The sequence below is a fragment of the Anomaloglossus baeobatrachus genome, chromosome 6 (genome assembly GCF_048569485.1).
Source record: "Anomaloglossus baeobatrachus isolate aAnoBae1 chromosome 6, aAnoBae1.hap1, whole genome shotgun sequence".
Classification (NCBI taxonomy): Eukaryota; Metazoa; Chordata; class Amphibia; order Anura; family Aromobatidae; genus Anomaloglossus; species Anomaloglossus baeobatrachus.
In genome coordinates, this window is record NC_134358.1 from 191859170 (window position 1) to 191876237 (window position 17068).

At 41.6% G+C, this 17068-nt stretch overlaps 1 protein-coding gene across 1 annotated transcript in view; it reads right to left on the reverse strand.

Moving 5' to 3' along the window:
* LOC142243062 (cadherin-19-like) overlaps positions 1 to 17068 on the reverse strand; it is a 409385-nt gene that overhangs the window by 307614 nt on the left and 84703 nt on the right. The window contains exon 3 of the mRNA XM_075314605.1: positions 10414 to 10708. Within this exon, the coding sequence (XP_075170720.1) occupies positions 10414 to 10708 (295 nt within the window). The remainder of the gene's footprint in view (positions 1 to 10413; positions 10709 to 17068) is intronic.

A 17068-nucleotide genomic window follows, 5' to 3' on the forward strand; every position in this document is an offset into this window, starting at 1 on the left:
ATCCTACAGTTGTGAAGACTAAAATATATATTTGCTATTACACATTAAAGGGGTTCTCTAAGACATGTAATAAAATAAATAGATAAAAATAACAATACACATTTAAATATTAAACATTTTTCTAAATATCTTAATCTAATGCAGTCTGTCAGGATGTTAAACATGGAAACTCACAAGACAAGAAGTAGGACACACTGCGTGAAGCACGAGACAGATGCACTAAAACTGTCAGGCTCACTGGGGTGGGTGTTTATTCTCAATCAGCTAAAGAAAGATGTTTATATTTTCCTTAGGTCCACTCCCCTCACTGTCCTGTCAGGGTGACCGAACAGAGGAATATGTGTTCACGATGCCTGAATGCCTGATCTAATGCTGTACTGACGTGACCACTGCCTCGTTCTTCACAGAGCCTGTCCTACTACATGTCCTCTGCACTCCAGGATGGGTTGTAATTTATGGAAGTTGCCATCTTGCAATTCTGACAGAGGGCAGTAGCTAAAGCTATATAAAGGTATTCAGAAAAATGTTTAATCTTTAAATTGTTTATTTGTTTATCTATTTTACTACATTTCTAAATTTGAAATGATCACTAGTTGGGTGAAAACATAAAAATAAAGAAGTTGTTTAAGCCGAATGATCATAATCAGTCATTACTTGAAATTAAGTTGACCATGTTTAATTTTTTACATCTGCAATCTGGTTGAATGACCTATTGTTCAAAGAAAGGTTGTTCATCCTTGAACAATCCTTTGTTAAAATAAAATTACTAGAAAGAGCATTAGTTTGTCTCTAGATTAAATAATTATAAAGAACTACAAAAAATGGAATTTCCAGGAGAACAGTAGGAATAAAATAAATGGAAAATTGGACACTTTAGGCACAGTGACAGACATACCTGAAAGCATAATCCTAACCCTAATCTTCCTCTTATACTTAGATGCCGCTGTCTTCATCTTCAATTATAGCCACACCTATCAGTATCTGGCAGTTTATGACCTGCCGGCTGTTCTAATGCTTCATGGAGTATGCTGAAGTTCACTCTGCAAGTCTATAAGAGGTTCATTCTTGCTTTCAAAGATTTAAATTGAGAGCTTATGATGTAATTTCTGACCTCCGGCTAGTCAGACGTTGCGGTCCCGAGATGGCGTTGCTGGACCCAAGGGAAAAAGGTCAAGATACTGGAGGATGAGTATATTACTAGCAGTAAGTACCTTAGACTGAAAGTGCCAATCCAGCCCTGAAAAAAAGCTCAATGACCTCTGTAGACACCTTTTTTTGCAGTGCTTAACCCCTACACGACCTTGGACGGATCTATCCGTCAAGGATCGTGTCCCGTTAAGCCCCACCCCCTGCCGCGGGCAGGCGGCGACGGTCGGCACACATATCAGCTGTTTTCAACAACAGACATGTGTGCCTGCATGTTGCGAGTGGAATCGCTTCCACTTGCAACATTTAACCCCTTAAATCTCGCTGCCAAAGTCTGGCAGCGAGATCTATATGCGTGCGGCCATGTTTTTTACTTACCGCCGCCCCCACCGGAAGTCATGTGAGTGATCATGTGACGTTCGGTGGTTGCTATCGTAGCACAGGGTCATGTGATGGCGCCTGCAGCTACGAAGTTTCACTTTCGTTTTTCCTCGGCACAGAGCAGAGGGAAACTGGAAGTGACTGAATCTGCTGTTTACAGCTGTATAGCTGTGATCAGCAGATAGATAACAGCGATCGGTTTGCTGATCGCTATTGCCCCCTAGGGGGACTAGTAAAATAAAAAAAAAAAGTAAAAAAAAATTTAAAAAATAAAAAAAAAAAAACACTAAAAGTTAAAATCTCCCCCCTTTCACCTCATTGAAAATTAAAGGGTTAAAAAATATTTGGTATTTGGTATTGCCGCATTCAGAAATGCCCGATCTATCAAAATATAAAATCAATTAATCTAATTGGTAAACGGCGTAGTGGCAAAAAAATTCCAAACGCCAAAATTACGTTTTTTGGTCGCCGCATGTTTTACGCAAAATGCAATAACAGGCTATCAAAACGTAGCATCTGCGCAAAAATGGTACCATTAAAAATGTTAGCTCGAAACACAAAAAATAAGCCATCAATGAGCCATAGATCCCGAAAAATGAAAACGCTATGTGTTTTGGAAAATGGCGCAAAACGTACGCCACTTTTATTGGACAAACGTGTGAATTTTTTTTAACCCCTTAGATACAAGTAAACCTATACATGTTTGGTGCCTACAAACTCACACCGACCTGAGGCATCACAACAATACATCAGTTTTACCATATAGTAAACACGGTGAATAAAAAAATCCCAAAAACTATTGTGCAATCACACTTTTCTTGCAGTTTTTCCACACTTGGAATTTTTTTGCCGTTTTCCAGTACACTATATGGTAAAACTTATGATTTCATTTAAAAGTACAACTCGTCCAGCAAAAAACAAGCCCTCATATGGCAAGATTGACCGAATAGTAAAAAAGTTACGGCTCTCGGAAGAAAAGGAGCAAAAAACAAAAACGCAAAAACGAAAAGTGCCCGGGGGCTGAAGGGGTTAAAGTGATTGTGAAGGTAGCAAGATGTTTCAAGCATTTTTAATACCTTTTTGATTTTTGTGGTATTTTTCATTTTGTAGTATTTGGTACTAACATTTTTTCCAGGATGTTTTACATTTTTTGTAAAAGAAGACCATGGTAAAAACTACAGAAAAAGCACATGAAAATGCACCACTGGCAGTCAAAATGCCACAAAAATAGCTAGTTGAAATATTGTATATGTAAATTTCATTATTTTGTTATAGACTTTAAAATAACATCTGGTGACAGACTTTTTAAATGAAAAAATATAAATTTAACAGCTTTTGTGAATCTATCTTTTGGTTTGTAAATGACTATTTTGAAGGCTTCTTTGCAGTTTCTGTGCACATTTTACTTGTACTGGTAATGATCATTTATAATAGGAATCTTTCAGCAGGACTATGAAAATTTTCCATCTAAAAGAACTGATACTATTGAGAATTTTTTTCATTTTAGATTTTGGATGGAAGAAAAGCTCATGTTATACCAACATACAAAATAAGAGGTTTTCATATGCCAATCATTGAAAAAAACTTGATTAAGATGCACTAAATGTTTTAACCTAATTGAGTGTAACTTGGCTAGTCTTGCTACACAAGCTGATGTTAATGCCCACTATAAACTCATATTGGTTCCTTCTCTGACTACCACCTGTTTTTGGCATAAATTATAGTACATTTATTAGGTCCCTCTACTGGACCATCTCCACTATTAGAAAGATGGCAATATTAGAGAAAAAGTCTTTGTCCCCCTACAAAACAGCAGGTACCAAAACTAAGAATTAGTTTCTGCCAAATACCTAGTACAAATAACCTAATAAATCTGTCCCAAATAATCGGCATAATATTTAACAACAATGTATAATAGCACTTACTCAATAATGCTGGAAAGTGTAATGGGTTGATTTCTGCGTGGGCAGTGTGATGAGTCCTGGAAGGATGAAGCCTCATGAATGATGAATTACAAAATAATTTAATAGTCAATGTGTTTCGAGCCATATCAAAAACTTCTTCAGGACAAATTACCGATGTGTCCTGAAGAAGTGTCTACTATGACTTTGATCAGGAGTGTAGAAGCTTTGGACAAGTAGCGCAATAGGGTCTTGCAGAATAAAAACTTGAAATATAAAATTAGGTACACTCACCTATAGGGGTTGTGTCAGTCAAAACACCTAAATTCACGTGCTCACAAGATGTAAACAGCTGCATCCCCAAAGAAATCAGGCGAGTAGGATAAGGAAACCGGGTATCATGCTGCGCTTGTCACCATTCAAAAGAATAATCTTATTCTTGTCATTGCTATATGTCCTGATGAAGGGGGCTCCGAAATGAAATGTGTTGACTAGAGTTGAGCGCGGTTCGTGGTTCGAGGTTCTCCAGTTCGGGGCTCGAGTGATTTTGGGGGCTGTTCGAGATCGAACTAGAACTCGAGCTTTTTGCAAAAGCTCGATAGTTCTAGATATGTTCGAGAACGGTTCTAGCAGCAAAAAGCAGAGCTTTTTACAGCTACAGTGTGCAGGAGCCATCGCTGGCAGCCTGCCAGAAGCTGGTAACCAAGATAAACATCGGGTATCCAAGCAAAGCGCTTTGGTTAGTAACCCGATGTTTATCTTAGTTACGTGCAGGAAGCCCACACTTCCCCGCTCAGCTCGCTCCGCCCCCTCCTGCCCACGGCATGTACACATACATACACACACACACACACACACACACACACACACACACCCACACCCCCCCGCTCGGCTTACCTGCGGTGATGAAGTCCCGCCATCCCGACCTCAGCGCTGTCACTGTCCTCCATGGCTGCCGCTTGTCACATCACCTCTCGCTTCCGACCCGAGACTGACTAGCGGTGACGTCACGGACCTCTCGCGATACTTGGTGTGAAGCCGGTCATTGAGCTCAGTGACAGGGGCTGTCGGCAGTGCTGGAGATCAGCGCAGGTAATGTACCTCGCTGACAGCAGCACTTGTCATCCCCTGCAGTGACCTGGGCTGACCCATTGATGTTAGCTCAGGTCACTGCACTGCTCTCCCAGCCAATGGGGAACATCCTGCTCTTCATTGACTGGGACAGTGTGGATCGTCATGGCAACCCCTTGGATTACACCAGACCTGGATTTGTTTTTCATTCTAATAAATTGGTTAAAGAGGGAATGTTTTGGGGAGTGTTTTTTCAAATAAAAATGTGTTTGTCGTCTATTTTTTTTATTACTGACTGGGTTGGTGATGTCGGGTATCTGATAGACACCTGACCTCACCAACCCCAGGGCTTGATGCCAGGTGATTTACACATCTGGTATTAACCCCATATATTACCCCGTTTGCCACCGCACCAGGGCGCGGGATGAGCTGGGGCGAAGCACCAGGATTGGCGCATCTAATGTATGCGCCACTTCTGCGGCGCCTGCGGCCTGCTATTTTTAGGCTGGGGAGAGTCCAATAACCATGGACCTCCCTAGTCTGAGAATATCAGGCCCCAGCTGTCTGCTTTACCTTGGCTGGTGATCCAATTTTGGGGGACCCCTACGTGTTTTTTTTTTAAATTATTTATTTAATTTAAAATAACAGCGTGGGGTGCCCTCAGTTTTGGATTACCAGCCAAGGTGAGGTTGCCAGCTGTGGTCTGCAGGCTGCAGCCGTCTGCTTTACCCTAGCTGGCTACAAAACTAGGGGGAACCCTACGTCATTTTTTTTTCATTTTTTTGGCTAAATACAAAGCTAAGCACCCCTTAGTGCCACATGAAAGGCACCAAAGGGTGCTCCACTTTTTCTCCCTTTTTTCTCCACTTTTTCTACATTTTTTCTCCACTTTTTCTCCACTTTTTCTCCACTTTTTCTCCACTTTTTCTCCACTTTTTCTCCATTTTTTTTCCACTTTTTCTCCACTTTTTCTCCACTTATTCTCCACTTTTTCTCCACTTTTTCTCCACTTTTTCTCCACTTATTCTCCACTTTTTCTCCACTTATTCTCCACTTTTTTCTCCACTTTTTTCTCCACTTTTTCTCCACTTTTTCTCCACTTATTCTCCACTTATTCTCCACTTATTCTCCACTTCTTCTCCACTTTTTCTCCACTTTTTCTCCACTTTTTCTCCACTTATTCTCCACTTTTTTCTCCACTTTTTCTCCACTTTTTCTCCATTTTTTTCAACTTTTTCTCCACTTTTTCTCCACTTTTTCTCCACTTATTCTCCACTTTTTCTCCACTTTTTCTCCACTTTTTCTCCACTTTTTCTCCACTTTTTCTCCACATTTTCTCCATTTTTTTCTCCACTTTTTCTCCACTTTTTCTCCACTTTTTCTCCACTTTTTATCCGTTCTTTTTCTATGGTCGGTCTACCTATTAGCTCTGCCATGCACACTGTAGCTCTACACCTACTGCACATGTTACTTTATGATTGACATCTCTTTCGTACCAGAGCTGTCTAAGTCTACTCTGACCCCATATTTGTCATTACTATATTGTCCTTGTACTGTATTATGACATTTGTATCATGTGTTTCATTTCTTGCTGTGTTGCAATTTTTTTGCTGCATCCCAATTGTACCTCTACATTGTTCGAGTTTATGTTATTGTTCTCTCACTCTTATGTGATACTGATTATTGTCATTTTTCATAATTACATGCAGATAAGTCCAATCTGACGAAGGCTCAGGCCGAAATGTCATTTGTAACTTGTTTTGGACAAAAACATATATGCTTATGAAAAATTTTTTTTTCTTAATACGGACCAATAAAGAGTGATTTTGCATTACTATCCGTTGTGACTTACTGACTTAGTCTGGGAGATTTAGAGTGCCGAGGTTACTCACTAATTTTATCTATTATTACCTCTGAGCACCTATATACCAGTGAGCAGAGCTTCCTCTACAGTAGTTCTCCTGATTAGGCATGCCCTTACCTCATGAGCAGGGCATTGCAGCTTTGGTAGCAACCATTACGACATGGACTCTGCTGCTGTGGACCCGAGAAGAGTGAGTGCAGATTCATTGCACCCACACTCCTCACATGAAGGGTCCACACTCCTAGAAAATGGGAGATACGTTCCCTGAGTGTCTCCCCCCCATATTCTAGACGGTCCAGAGTCGTCGTGGGACCCCTTTATTTTTTTTCTTACAATAAATTGGTGAAAGAGGAAATGTTTTGGGGACTGTTTTTTCAAATAAATTTCTTTTGTCGATTTTTTTTTTTTTGTTAGTACTGACAGTTTATGATGTTGAGTATCTAATAGACGCCATGACATCACAAACTGCTGGGCTTGATCTCAGGTTACTTTACAGCTAGTATCAACCCGATTTATTACCCCGTTTGCCACTGCACCAGGGCACGGGATGAGCTGGGGTGAAGCGCCAGGATTGGCGCATCTAGTGGATGCGCCACGTCTGGGGTGCCTGCGGCCTGCTATTTTTAGGCTGTGAAGGCCCAATAACTATGGACCTTCCCACCCTGAGAATACCAGACCACAGCTGTCCGCTTTACCTTTGCTGGTGATCCAATTTGGGGGGGACCCTACTTTTATTGTGTAATTATTAATATTTATACAATAATTATAAAAAAGAGCCTGAGGGGACCTCCACATTGGATCCCCAACCACGGTAAAGCTGCCAGCTGTGGTTTTCAGGCTACAGCCGTCTGCTTTACCCTAGCTGGCTATCAAAAATGGGGGGACCCAACGTCATTTTTTTTTTTAACTATTTTTTAAATAGAAAAAATTAATGGGCTTCCCTGTATTTTGATTGCCAACCAAGGTAACGGCAGGCAGATGGGGGTGGCAACCCATAGCTGTCTGCTTTATCTGCGCTGAGAATCAAAAATACCGCGGAGCGCTACGTCATTTTTTTAAAGATTTATTTTTACAGCACTGTGATGTCCAGCAATCAAAATACAGGGAAGCCCATTTTATTTTTAGTTATTTAAATAAATAATTAAAAAAAATATATATGGGCTCCCGCTGCATTTTTTGTATTGCTAGCTAAGGGTAATCCAAGCAGCTACTGGCTGCTAACCCCCACTGCTTGGTGTTACCTTCACTGGCAATGGAAAATCCAGGGAAGCATTTTTTATTTTTTTTGCCAAAAAACTACAAAAAAAGGACGTGAGCTTCGCCATATTTTTGTATGCTAGCCAGGTATAGCAGGCAGGTGCTGGAAGAGTTGGATACAGCGCCAGAATATGGCGCTTCTATGAAAATGCCATTTTCTGAGGCTCCTGCAGACTGCAATTCGCAGCAGTGGGGCCCAGAAAGCTCAGGCCAACCTGTGCTGCGGATTCCAATCCCCAGCTGCCTAGTTGTACCTGGCTGGACACAAAAATGGGGCGAAGCCTACGTCATTTGTTTTCTAATTATTTCATGAAATTCATGAAATAATAAAAAAAGGTCTTCCCTTTATTTTTGGTTCCCAGCCGGGTACAAATAGGCAACTGGGGGTTGGGGGCAGCCGTACCTGCCTGCTGTACCTGGCTAGCATACAAAAATATGGCGAAGCCCACATAATTTTTTCAGGGGGCAAAAAACTTCTGCATACAGTCCTGGATGGAGTATGCTGAGCCTTGTAGTTCTGCAGCTGCGGTCTATCTGTATGGAGAAGGGCAGACAGCAGCTGCAGAACTACAAGGCTCAGCATACTCCATCCAGGACTGTATGCAGAATTTTTTTGCCCACCAAAAAAATGACGTGGGCTTCGCCATATTTTTATATGCTAGCCAGGTAGAGCAGGTAGCCACGGGCTGCCTCCAACCCCCAGTTGCCTATTTGTACCCGGCTGGGAACCAAAAATATAGGGAAGCCCGTTTTTTTTAATTATTTCACTTATTTCATGAAATAATTAAAAAACAAATGACGTGGGCTTCGCCCCATTTTTGTGTCCGGCCGGGTACAACTAGGCAGCTGGGGATTGGAATCCGCAGCACAGGTTAGCCCGAGGTTTCTGGGCGCCTCTGCTGTGAATTGCAGTCCGCAGCCGCCCCAGAAAATGGCGCTCTCATAGAAGCGCCATCATCTGGCGCTGTATCCAACTCTTCCAACAGCCCTGGAGCCGGGTGGCTTGTTGGGTAATCATGAGTTAATACTGGCTTTGTTTTACTAGCCAGTATTAAGCCAGAGATTCTTAATGTCAGGCACGTTTGACCCGGCCATTAAGAATCTCCAATAAAGGGTTAAAAAAAAGACACCACACAGAGAAAAAATACTTTAATAGAAATAAATACACAGACACATTAGAGACTCCATCTTTATTACCCCCTGTCAGCCCTCCACGATCCTGCTCTTCTGTCTTCTTTCTTTCTAGTGTAGTAGTAGTGACGATTGTAGTGAGGATGAGGTTCACCAGCTCATCACTTGGGGCTGGGGCATCTCATCCTCACTACAATCCTCACTAGTGTAGTAGTAGTGACGATTGTAGTGAGGAAGGATGAGATTCACCAGCTCATCACTTGGGGCTGGGGCATCTCATCCTCACTACAATCCTCACTAGTGTAGTAGTAGTGATGATTGTAGTGAGGAAGGATGAGATTCACCAGCTCATCACTTGGGGCTGGGGCATCTCATCCTCACTACATTCCTCACTAGTGTAGTAGTAGTGACGATTGTAGTGAGGAAGGATGAGATTCACCAGCTCATCACTTGGGGCTGGGGCATCTCATCCTCACTACAATCCTCACTAGTGTAGTAGTAGTGATGATTGTAGTGAGGAAGGATGAGATTCACCAGCTCATCACTTGGGGCTGGGGAACCTCATCCTCACTACAATCGTCACTACAATCGGGAAGCAGCGTGCAGCCTTCACTCCGTGAGTGATCAGTGCTGGCTGTCAGCGGTAACAGCGGTAACGCTGACAGACGCGTTACCATAGCAACGGTGCTCTCGGAGCCGCGGTTAGCGGTGACGTCACCGCTAACTGCGTTGCTATGGCAAGGGTGATCTCCGTTAATGACCGGCTGTGTCAGCCAGTCCCTAACGGAACGGGGAGTCGACCGTGTGCTAGAGCATGTCGCCGGTACACGGCGATACACATATGTGCACCGTGTACCGGAGAGATGCACTCGCAGGTCCTACATGACGTGTCATAGTCATGTGACCAGTCTGTAGCCAATGAGATAATAGCCACGTGACTGGTCACATGGCTATTTTGACGTCACAGAAGGGATCGCGGGGACCGGTAAGTGTTATGGCAATGTTTATTAACTGTTTGTGTACATTTATAATGCATTTTTATGTGTTTGTGATTGCCTCCCATTATAGCCTATACGTTCGAGTTCGGTTCGTCGAACGTTCGACGAGCCGAACTCGAACGGGACCCCCGTTCGGCGAACCGGCCTCGAGCCGAACCGGGACCGGTTCGCTCATCTCTAGTGTTGACCTGTATTTAGCTACCTCAATAAAGACAGGGAATACATTTATTTGATTGTGAATGGTGAAAAGTGCAGCGTGATACTTGGTTTCCTCATCCTATTACTATGACTTTGAAACGCGTTGACTATTAAACTATTTTGTAATTCATCGCTCATCAGGCTTCACCATCTCACTGCTTTTCACATTGGCAGCACAGAAATTAACCCATTTCATTTTCCAGCATTCTACCTTTGACATCATGTGTCTGCAGCAGCCTTTTCTTTGCAATGTCTGTGGTTGTGGGTGAGCAACCTTAGCCCGGCGATCTCCTTTTCAATTTTCATCATTGCATGTTATATGTATATGACTCTATTGTGCTTGTCTTTTTCCAATTTTATTTCTTATTACTCAATAATGACATTTTCCTGATTATTATATCTTAGTTTAATTTATTTTCTATATAGATCATCATATAGTGCTCAAGCTCTTAATTACATGTAATACCTTTACTGGACATCTCGGAAACGTCCGCAATATATGGTTCATTGTTGAACTTCGGCTCATTGTCATTAATATCCAAGACTTTGATGACAAATTCCGACTCGGCTTCAACAGGTACACCAGTGAATCGATTAATAGCCTGGGCTCGGAGAGTATAAAATGGCTTTTCTTCTCTGTCAAGTTTTTTCAACACAGAAATCTTTCCTGAATATTCATTCATAACAAATATTGTTCCAGCTCCATCTCCAAATAAAACATATCTAATTGCACCATCATGTCCATCAGAGTCAGTTTTCAGCTGTAGAGACATTGAACAAAATATTGGTTTTAGTACATTACAAAATACGACTTTACAAATAGTATTAGTAGCAGCAATTGATCATCCACGTAAATGTATTTGATCAATAAAAATATGTTAAAAAAAATGAATGCAGCAGATGAGCATTTAATACATTTGATTGCATATTCTTCATGTCAGGCAAAACAAAGGTAAGGCAAAAAGAAAAGCACTGGCATCAGGGGTTAAAATCCGACCAAGGACAACATCTGCACAGTTTGTCTGTTCTCCCCATGTGTGCGCGAGTTTCCTCTATTTTCCTCCCACACTCCAAAGATATACTGATAGAGAATTTATATTGTGAGGTCCAATGGGGACAGTGATGATAAATGTCTGTAAAGACTTGCAGAGTATGATGGCACTATATAAGCAAATCATAATAAATAAATAAAAATAAGCTAGGGCTATGCTTTATCATAATCATAGGTTCAAGTATTTAAATGTTTCATTGACGTCTGCATCGTCTTAATAGCACTTTGTCCAACCTCCTGCTCATTCTGACAAAGAGAAATAAAAATGAAAATAAAACACAAAACTAATAGAGATGAGTGAGCAGTAAAATGCTCGGGTGCTCGATGCTCAGGTCGAGCATATTGAAATGGTCGGGTGCTTGACCCGAGAACCGAGTCCAATGTTATCCTATGGGATACCCGAGCATTTTTCTGGTGGCACCCCCGGCCATCTGGAGAAAGCCTAAAAATGTCAAAATATATAAGAACAGTGCTCAAATGACATGGGAGCAGCAATGGGAAGACCCCTGTAAGCATTTCTGACTCTCAGGTTGTTGTCTTTGTATTAGGGGGAGAAAGAATCCTGTGTTCCTCTTTCCCTGTGTGACAAGCACTTTCGCTTAGTTGCATATGTGCACAGCTTCTTTTTCCCTGTTCATTTTCTGTTAAGCAAAATCAAAAGTGAACTGTAGAAGAAGAAAAAATAATAATATCATATTCACCTCTGTGCAGACTCTCGGGGCATGTCCAATCACTCCAAGACCTGCTGGTGATCAGCTGATGCGGTCACCTGACAGCATCAGCTGATCGTATATGTCCAGCGGTAAGACTGGCTTTTTACCGCCCAGCCGGTTTAAATGATCAGCTGATGCTGTCATGTGACCGCATCAGCTGATCACCGGCGAGTCCTGGAACGATCAGACAGGAGTCTGCAGAAAGGAGAGAATAGTTTTTTTTTCTACTGATGCATCAGCTGATTGTGTAAACGGCTTTTAAACAATCAGCTGATGTATCATGTGATTCAGGTCCTTGAACCTGATACATTTGATCGCTTTGCCTTCCGGTACACCAATCAGATGATATTGGATCTGGATTGGACATTGTCGGACCCTCTACCCAGGACTATGGTGGAGGGGGGTTCTTTAGTTCAATAAAGATGGAGTCACTAATTGTGCTGTGCCTTATTTCTAATAAAAATATTTTTCTCTGTGTTGTATTTTTTTTTTATCTTTACTAGAAATTCATGGTAGCCATGCCTAATATTGGTGTGGCACCATGAATTTCGGGCTTAGGGCCAGCTGATAATACACATCTAGCCCTAACCCCATTATTACCCAGTAAGCTACCCACCACCAGGGCCACTGGAGGAGTTTGATACAACGCCAGAAGATGGCGCTTCTATGATCGTGCCATTTTTGGGTTGGCTGCGGACTGCAATTTGCCACCGGGGGTCCAGAAAGCTTGGGCCAACCTGCGCTGAAAATTCCATTCCCCAGCTGCCTAGTTGTACCTGGCTGGACACAAAAATTGGGTGAAGCTCACATCGTTTGTTTTTTTTTAAATTTCATGAAATTCATGAAATAATTAAAAAAAAAAGGGCTTCCCTATATTTTTGGTTCCCAGCTGGGTACAAATAGGCACAGCTGGGGGTTGGGAGCAGCCCGTAGCTGGCTGGTATACAAAAATATGGCAAAGTCCATTTCGATTTTTGTTTTTTTAAAATCATTAAAAAATAAAAGAAAAAAACCCAAACACATAACCCTAACCCAAGGGTTAGGGGTAAAAAAAATGTGTGGGCTCCCACTGCATTTTCTATTGCTAGCTTAGGGTAACCCAAGCAGCTGCTTGCTGTTAACCCCCACTGCTTGGTGTTATCTTCACTGGCAATGGAAAATCCAGAGAAGCCCTTTTAAGGTTTTTTTAAAAAAAATAAAAAAGAATGACGTAGGCTTCACCATATTTTTGTATGCTAGCCAGGTACAGCAGGCAAGACCAGGCTGCCCCTAACCCCCAGCTGCCTATTTGTACCCAGCTGGGAACCAAAAATATAGGGAAGCCCTTTTTTAATTATTTCATGAATTTCATGAAATAATTAAAAAAAAAAATGATGTGGGCTTCGCCCAATTTTTGTGTCCAGCCAGGTACAACTAGGCAGCTGGGGATTGCAATCCGCAGAGCAGGTTGGCCCAAGCTTTCTGGGCCCCCTGCTGTGAATTGTAGTCCGCTGCTGCCCCTGAAAATGGCGCTTTCATAGAAGCGTCATCTTCTGGCGCTGTATCCAACTCCTCCAGTGGCCCTGGTGCGGGTGGCACCCTGTGTAATAAGGGGTTTTTACCAGCTTTTTTTTAACAGCTGGTATTAAGCCTGAGATTCTTAATGTCAGGCAAGTTTGACCCGGCCATTAAGAATCTCCAATAAACTGTTAAAAAAAAGACACCACACAGAGAAAAAATACTTTATTATAAATAAATACACAAACACACTTAGAGACTCCATATCTATTACTCACTCTCACCCCTCTACGATCCTGGTCTTCTGTTTTCTTTAACCCATGCAGCTCTGCTATATCACACAGCACAGGGAGGAAGAATGCTGCTCCTCCCCATGCTGTGTAATCAAGCAGAGGCTGCGGTGGGTTGGTAGGCGGGGATGTCACCAGTACTGCCACCATTACCATAGTAACCTACTGAGCGGGTTACTACAGCAATGGTGATCTCCGATCAGCTGATTCCCGGCGCCGTTATTCAGCGGCTCCTGCATAAGCCTGCTAAATAGTTAACTCCTGCAAATAACTTTTGATAGAATAAAGTTACAGTAAAACCAAGCACACCTTTGTTTTTCTTGTGAAATTCTCAATACGTTTGATGTGTTACATGACCCTCTTCTCATTGAAAAAAACGGAAGTTTGTTCCAAAATGGCCAACTTCAAAATAGCCACCATGGTTACCACCCATCTTGAAAAGTTTCCCCCCTCCCATATACTAATGAGCCACAAACAGGAAGTTGATATCATCAACCATTCCCATTTTATTTAGGTGTATCCATATAAATGGCCCACCCTTTATATTGGATCTTCAAACTTAATACCTTTAAACTCAATGAATTAAAGGAGGTCACTGTTTTTCTTTTTTATAACACACCAGGGGCACTTATTTTATATATTTTTATATCTAAATTTGTTTTTTCATGAGACTCAACAATTAGTAGTTTTATGGCATTCATATGTCTTTTTATGTGTTTGTATTGTGTTTTTATTATTTTATGGAATCGTATATGCTGTTTTACATGTATTTTTACTCATATTTATTGGTCTTGTACTACAAGAAGCATTTTTATTGGTGTCCCACTTATCTATACTGACCCTTTAGCAGGGCACCAACACACTTCTATTACAACATCAGCTAGAAACTTAAAGATTGGGCAGAAATTAGACTTCCAAATGGGCAATGACCTGAAGCATGCTGCCAAACTGGTTACAAAGTGGCTTAAGGATAAGAAAGTCAATGTTTTGGGTTGGCCATCACAAAACCCTGTTCTCAATCCAAATGAAAGATTATGGGCAAAGTTGAAAAGGCAGGTGCGAGCAAGGTGACCTACAAACATGACTCAGTTACACCAGTTCTGTCAGGGGGAATGTGCCCAAATTCCTACCAACTATTGTGAGAAGGTTGTGAAAGGATATCCAAAACGTTTGACCCAAATCATAGAGTTTAAGGGCAAAGGTACCAAATACTAATAAAATGTATGTAAACTTTTGAGTTTGCAGAAAGTAATAAAAATGCTTTAAAACATTATCTCTCTCATTATTCTGGCATTTTGCAAATATAAATAATTTTAGTAATCCTAATTGACCTAAAATGGGAAAGGTTTTTTCTGATTTCATGTGAGACAGTGAGAAAATCATGCATATCTAACTTTTTAGAGTGTATGTAATTTTCAGGTTTTAACTGAAGATATGTTATGAAGTGTGTGTTAAATCTGCAGCAGGCATGTTACAGGTAAAAGATTGCCATGCACTAAATTTTCTATCTGATCAGTTCGCTTTAGAGGTAGATACCACCTAAACCCCATTAGCATGTTCGATACAATGTAGAAAAAGAGGGCACCAGGCAACATTGTAAAGGTTAATGACCAGAATTGCAACATTTGCTCCTTTTGTCACAGCAGATAGGCGCATATAGACTTTCATGCCCTTTGAAGTACCGTGTTAGTATACACTGTCATTCAAAATGAGACCAATGTTTTGAACTTTTGACTTTTAGGCTCCATATCTCACCATCCACTATAGCTTCAAAGATGAGGCTACATTCGTTTTATAAACAACTAGCTCTACTACCCGGCTTCGCCCAGGTTAATAACTGCTGTTAACAAAATAGAATGTATTAACACAAATGTATTCTGCACACAAAAACCACAAAACAAATAGATAGAAATGTAATTATTAAAAGGCAAAAACTAAGCTAATAGAAGCATTTTACAACATATATTTCAATACCACAGATATTCCACACAGATTTAACTAAATTGGCCAAGTAATGTGCTCCGTCTGTCTCTTTCCAGGTCTGTCTCTTTCCAGGCCTGTCTCTTTCCAGGCCTGTCTCTTTCCAGGTCTGCCTCTTTCCAGGTCTGCCTCATTCCTGGTCTGAATCTTTCCTCGTCTACCTCTTTCCTCATCTGCCTCTTTCCTCGTCTGCCTCTTTCCTCGTCTGCCTGTCTCTGTCTCTTTGTTTCTTTCCCCATCTGTCTCTTTCTAGGTCTGTCTCCCCGTCTCATTATCTTTGTCTTTTCCTGTCTGTCTCTTTCCCTGTCTGCCTGTCTTTTTCTGTCTCTATTTCTCGTCTCTTTCCCCGTCTGTTTTTATCAAGGTCTGTGTCTTTCCCCATCTATCTTTGTCTGTCTCTCTGGCTGTCTCCTCCTTCCCTGTCTGCCTGTCTCTGTCTATGTCTGCATGTCTGTCTGTCTCTTTCCCCATCTGTCTCTTTCTCCATCTGTCTCTTTCCCCATCTGTCTCTTTCCAGGTCTGTCTCTTTCCAGGTCTGTCTCTTTCCAGGTCTGTCTCTTTCTAGGTCTATCTCGGTCTGTCTCTTTCCCCGTCTGTCTCTGTCTGTCTTGTTCACCGTCTGTCTCTGTCTGTCTCTTTCACCGGTTGTCTCTGTCTGTCTCTTTCCCTGTCTATCTCTGTCTGTCTCTCTCTCTCTCTCTGTCTGTCTCTCTCTGTCTCTCTATCCGTCTCCCCACCAACATCTTATTACCTAAAAAAAGCTTCTTATACTATGAATGTCTTTTATTCCTATAGCAACCACTCACAGCTCCTTCTAATAACTTGTAGTTCCAGGCTCCATTTACTTTAATGAACGCATGTTTTTTGGAGAGTAACTGTAAAGCGCGGGGTTACATTTTCCTGCCAAAACATAGTCTATGACTTTCCCTGGGTCACATGAGGTGTCTGTGCAAAATTTTGTGATTGTAAATGCGACAGTGCGGATACACTTTTCGTTTCACTTTTTCCCCATTATGTAGATAGGGGCAAAATTGATTGGTAAATTGGAACACACGGGATTAAAATTTTGCCTCACAATATAGCCTATGATGCTCTCGGGGTCCAGACGTGTGCAAAATTTCGTGATTGTAAATTCGACGGTGCGGATACACTTTTCGTTTCACTTTCCCCCATTATGTAGATAGGGGCAAAATTGATTGGTAAATTGGAACGCGCGGGGTTAAAATTTTGCCTTACAACATAGCCTATGACACTCTCGGGGTCCAGACGTTTGAGTGTGCAAAATTTTGTGGCTGTAGCTGCGACGGTGCAGATGCCAATCCTGGACATACATACACACAGACATATACACATACATACACACATTCAGCTTTATATATTAGATTATCTAATATATAAAGCTCAGTGTATGTGTGTATGTGTGTGTGTATGTGTGTATGTGTGTATGTCCGCTAAAGGAATCCGCACCATCGCATTTACAATCACAAAATTTTGCACAGACACTCCATGTGACTCAGGGAACATCATAGACTATGTTTGGGCAGGAAAATTTAACCCCATGCTTTCCTGTTACTCTACAACAATCCTGCA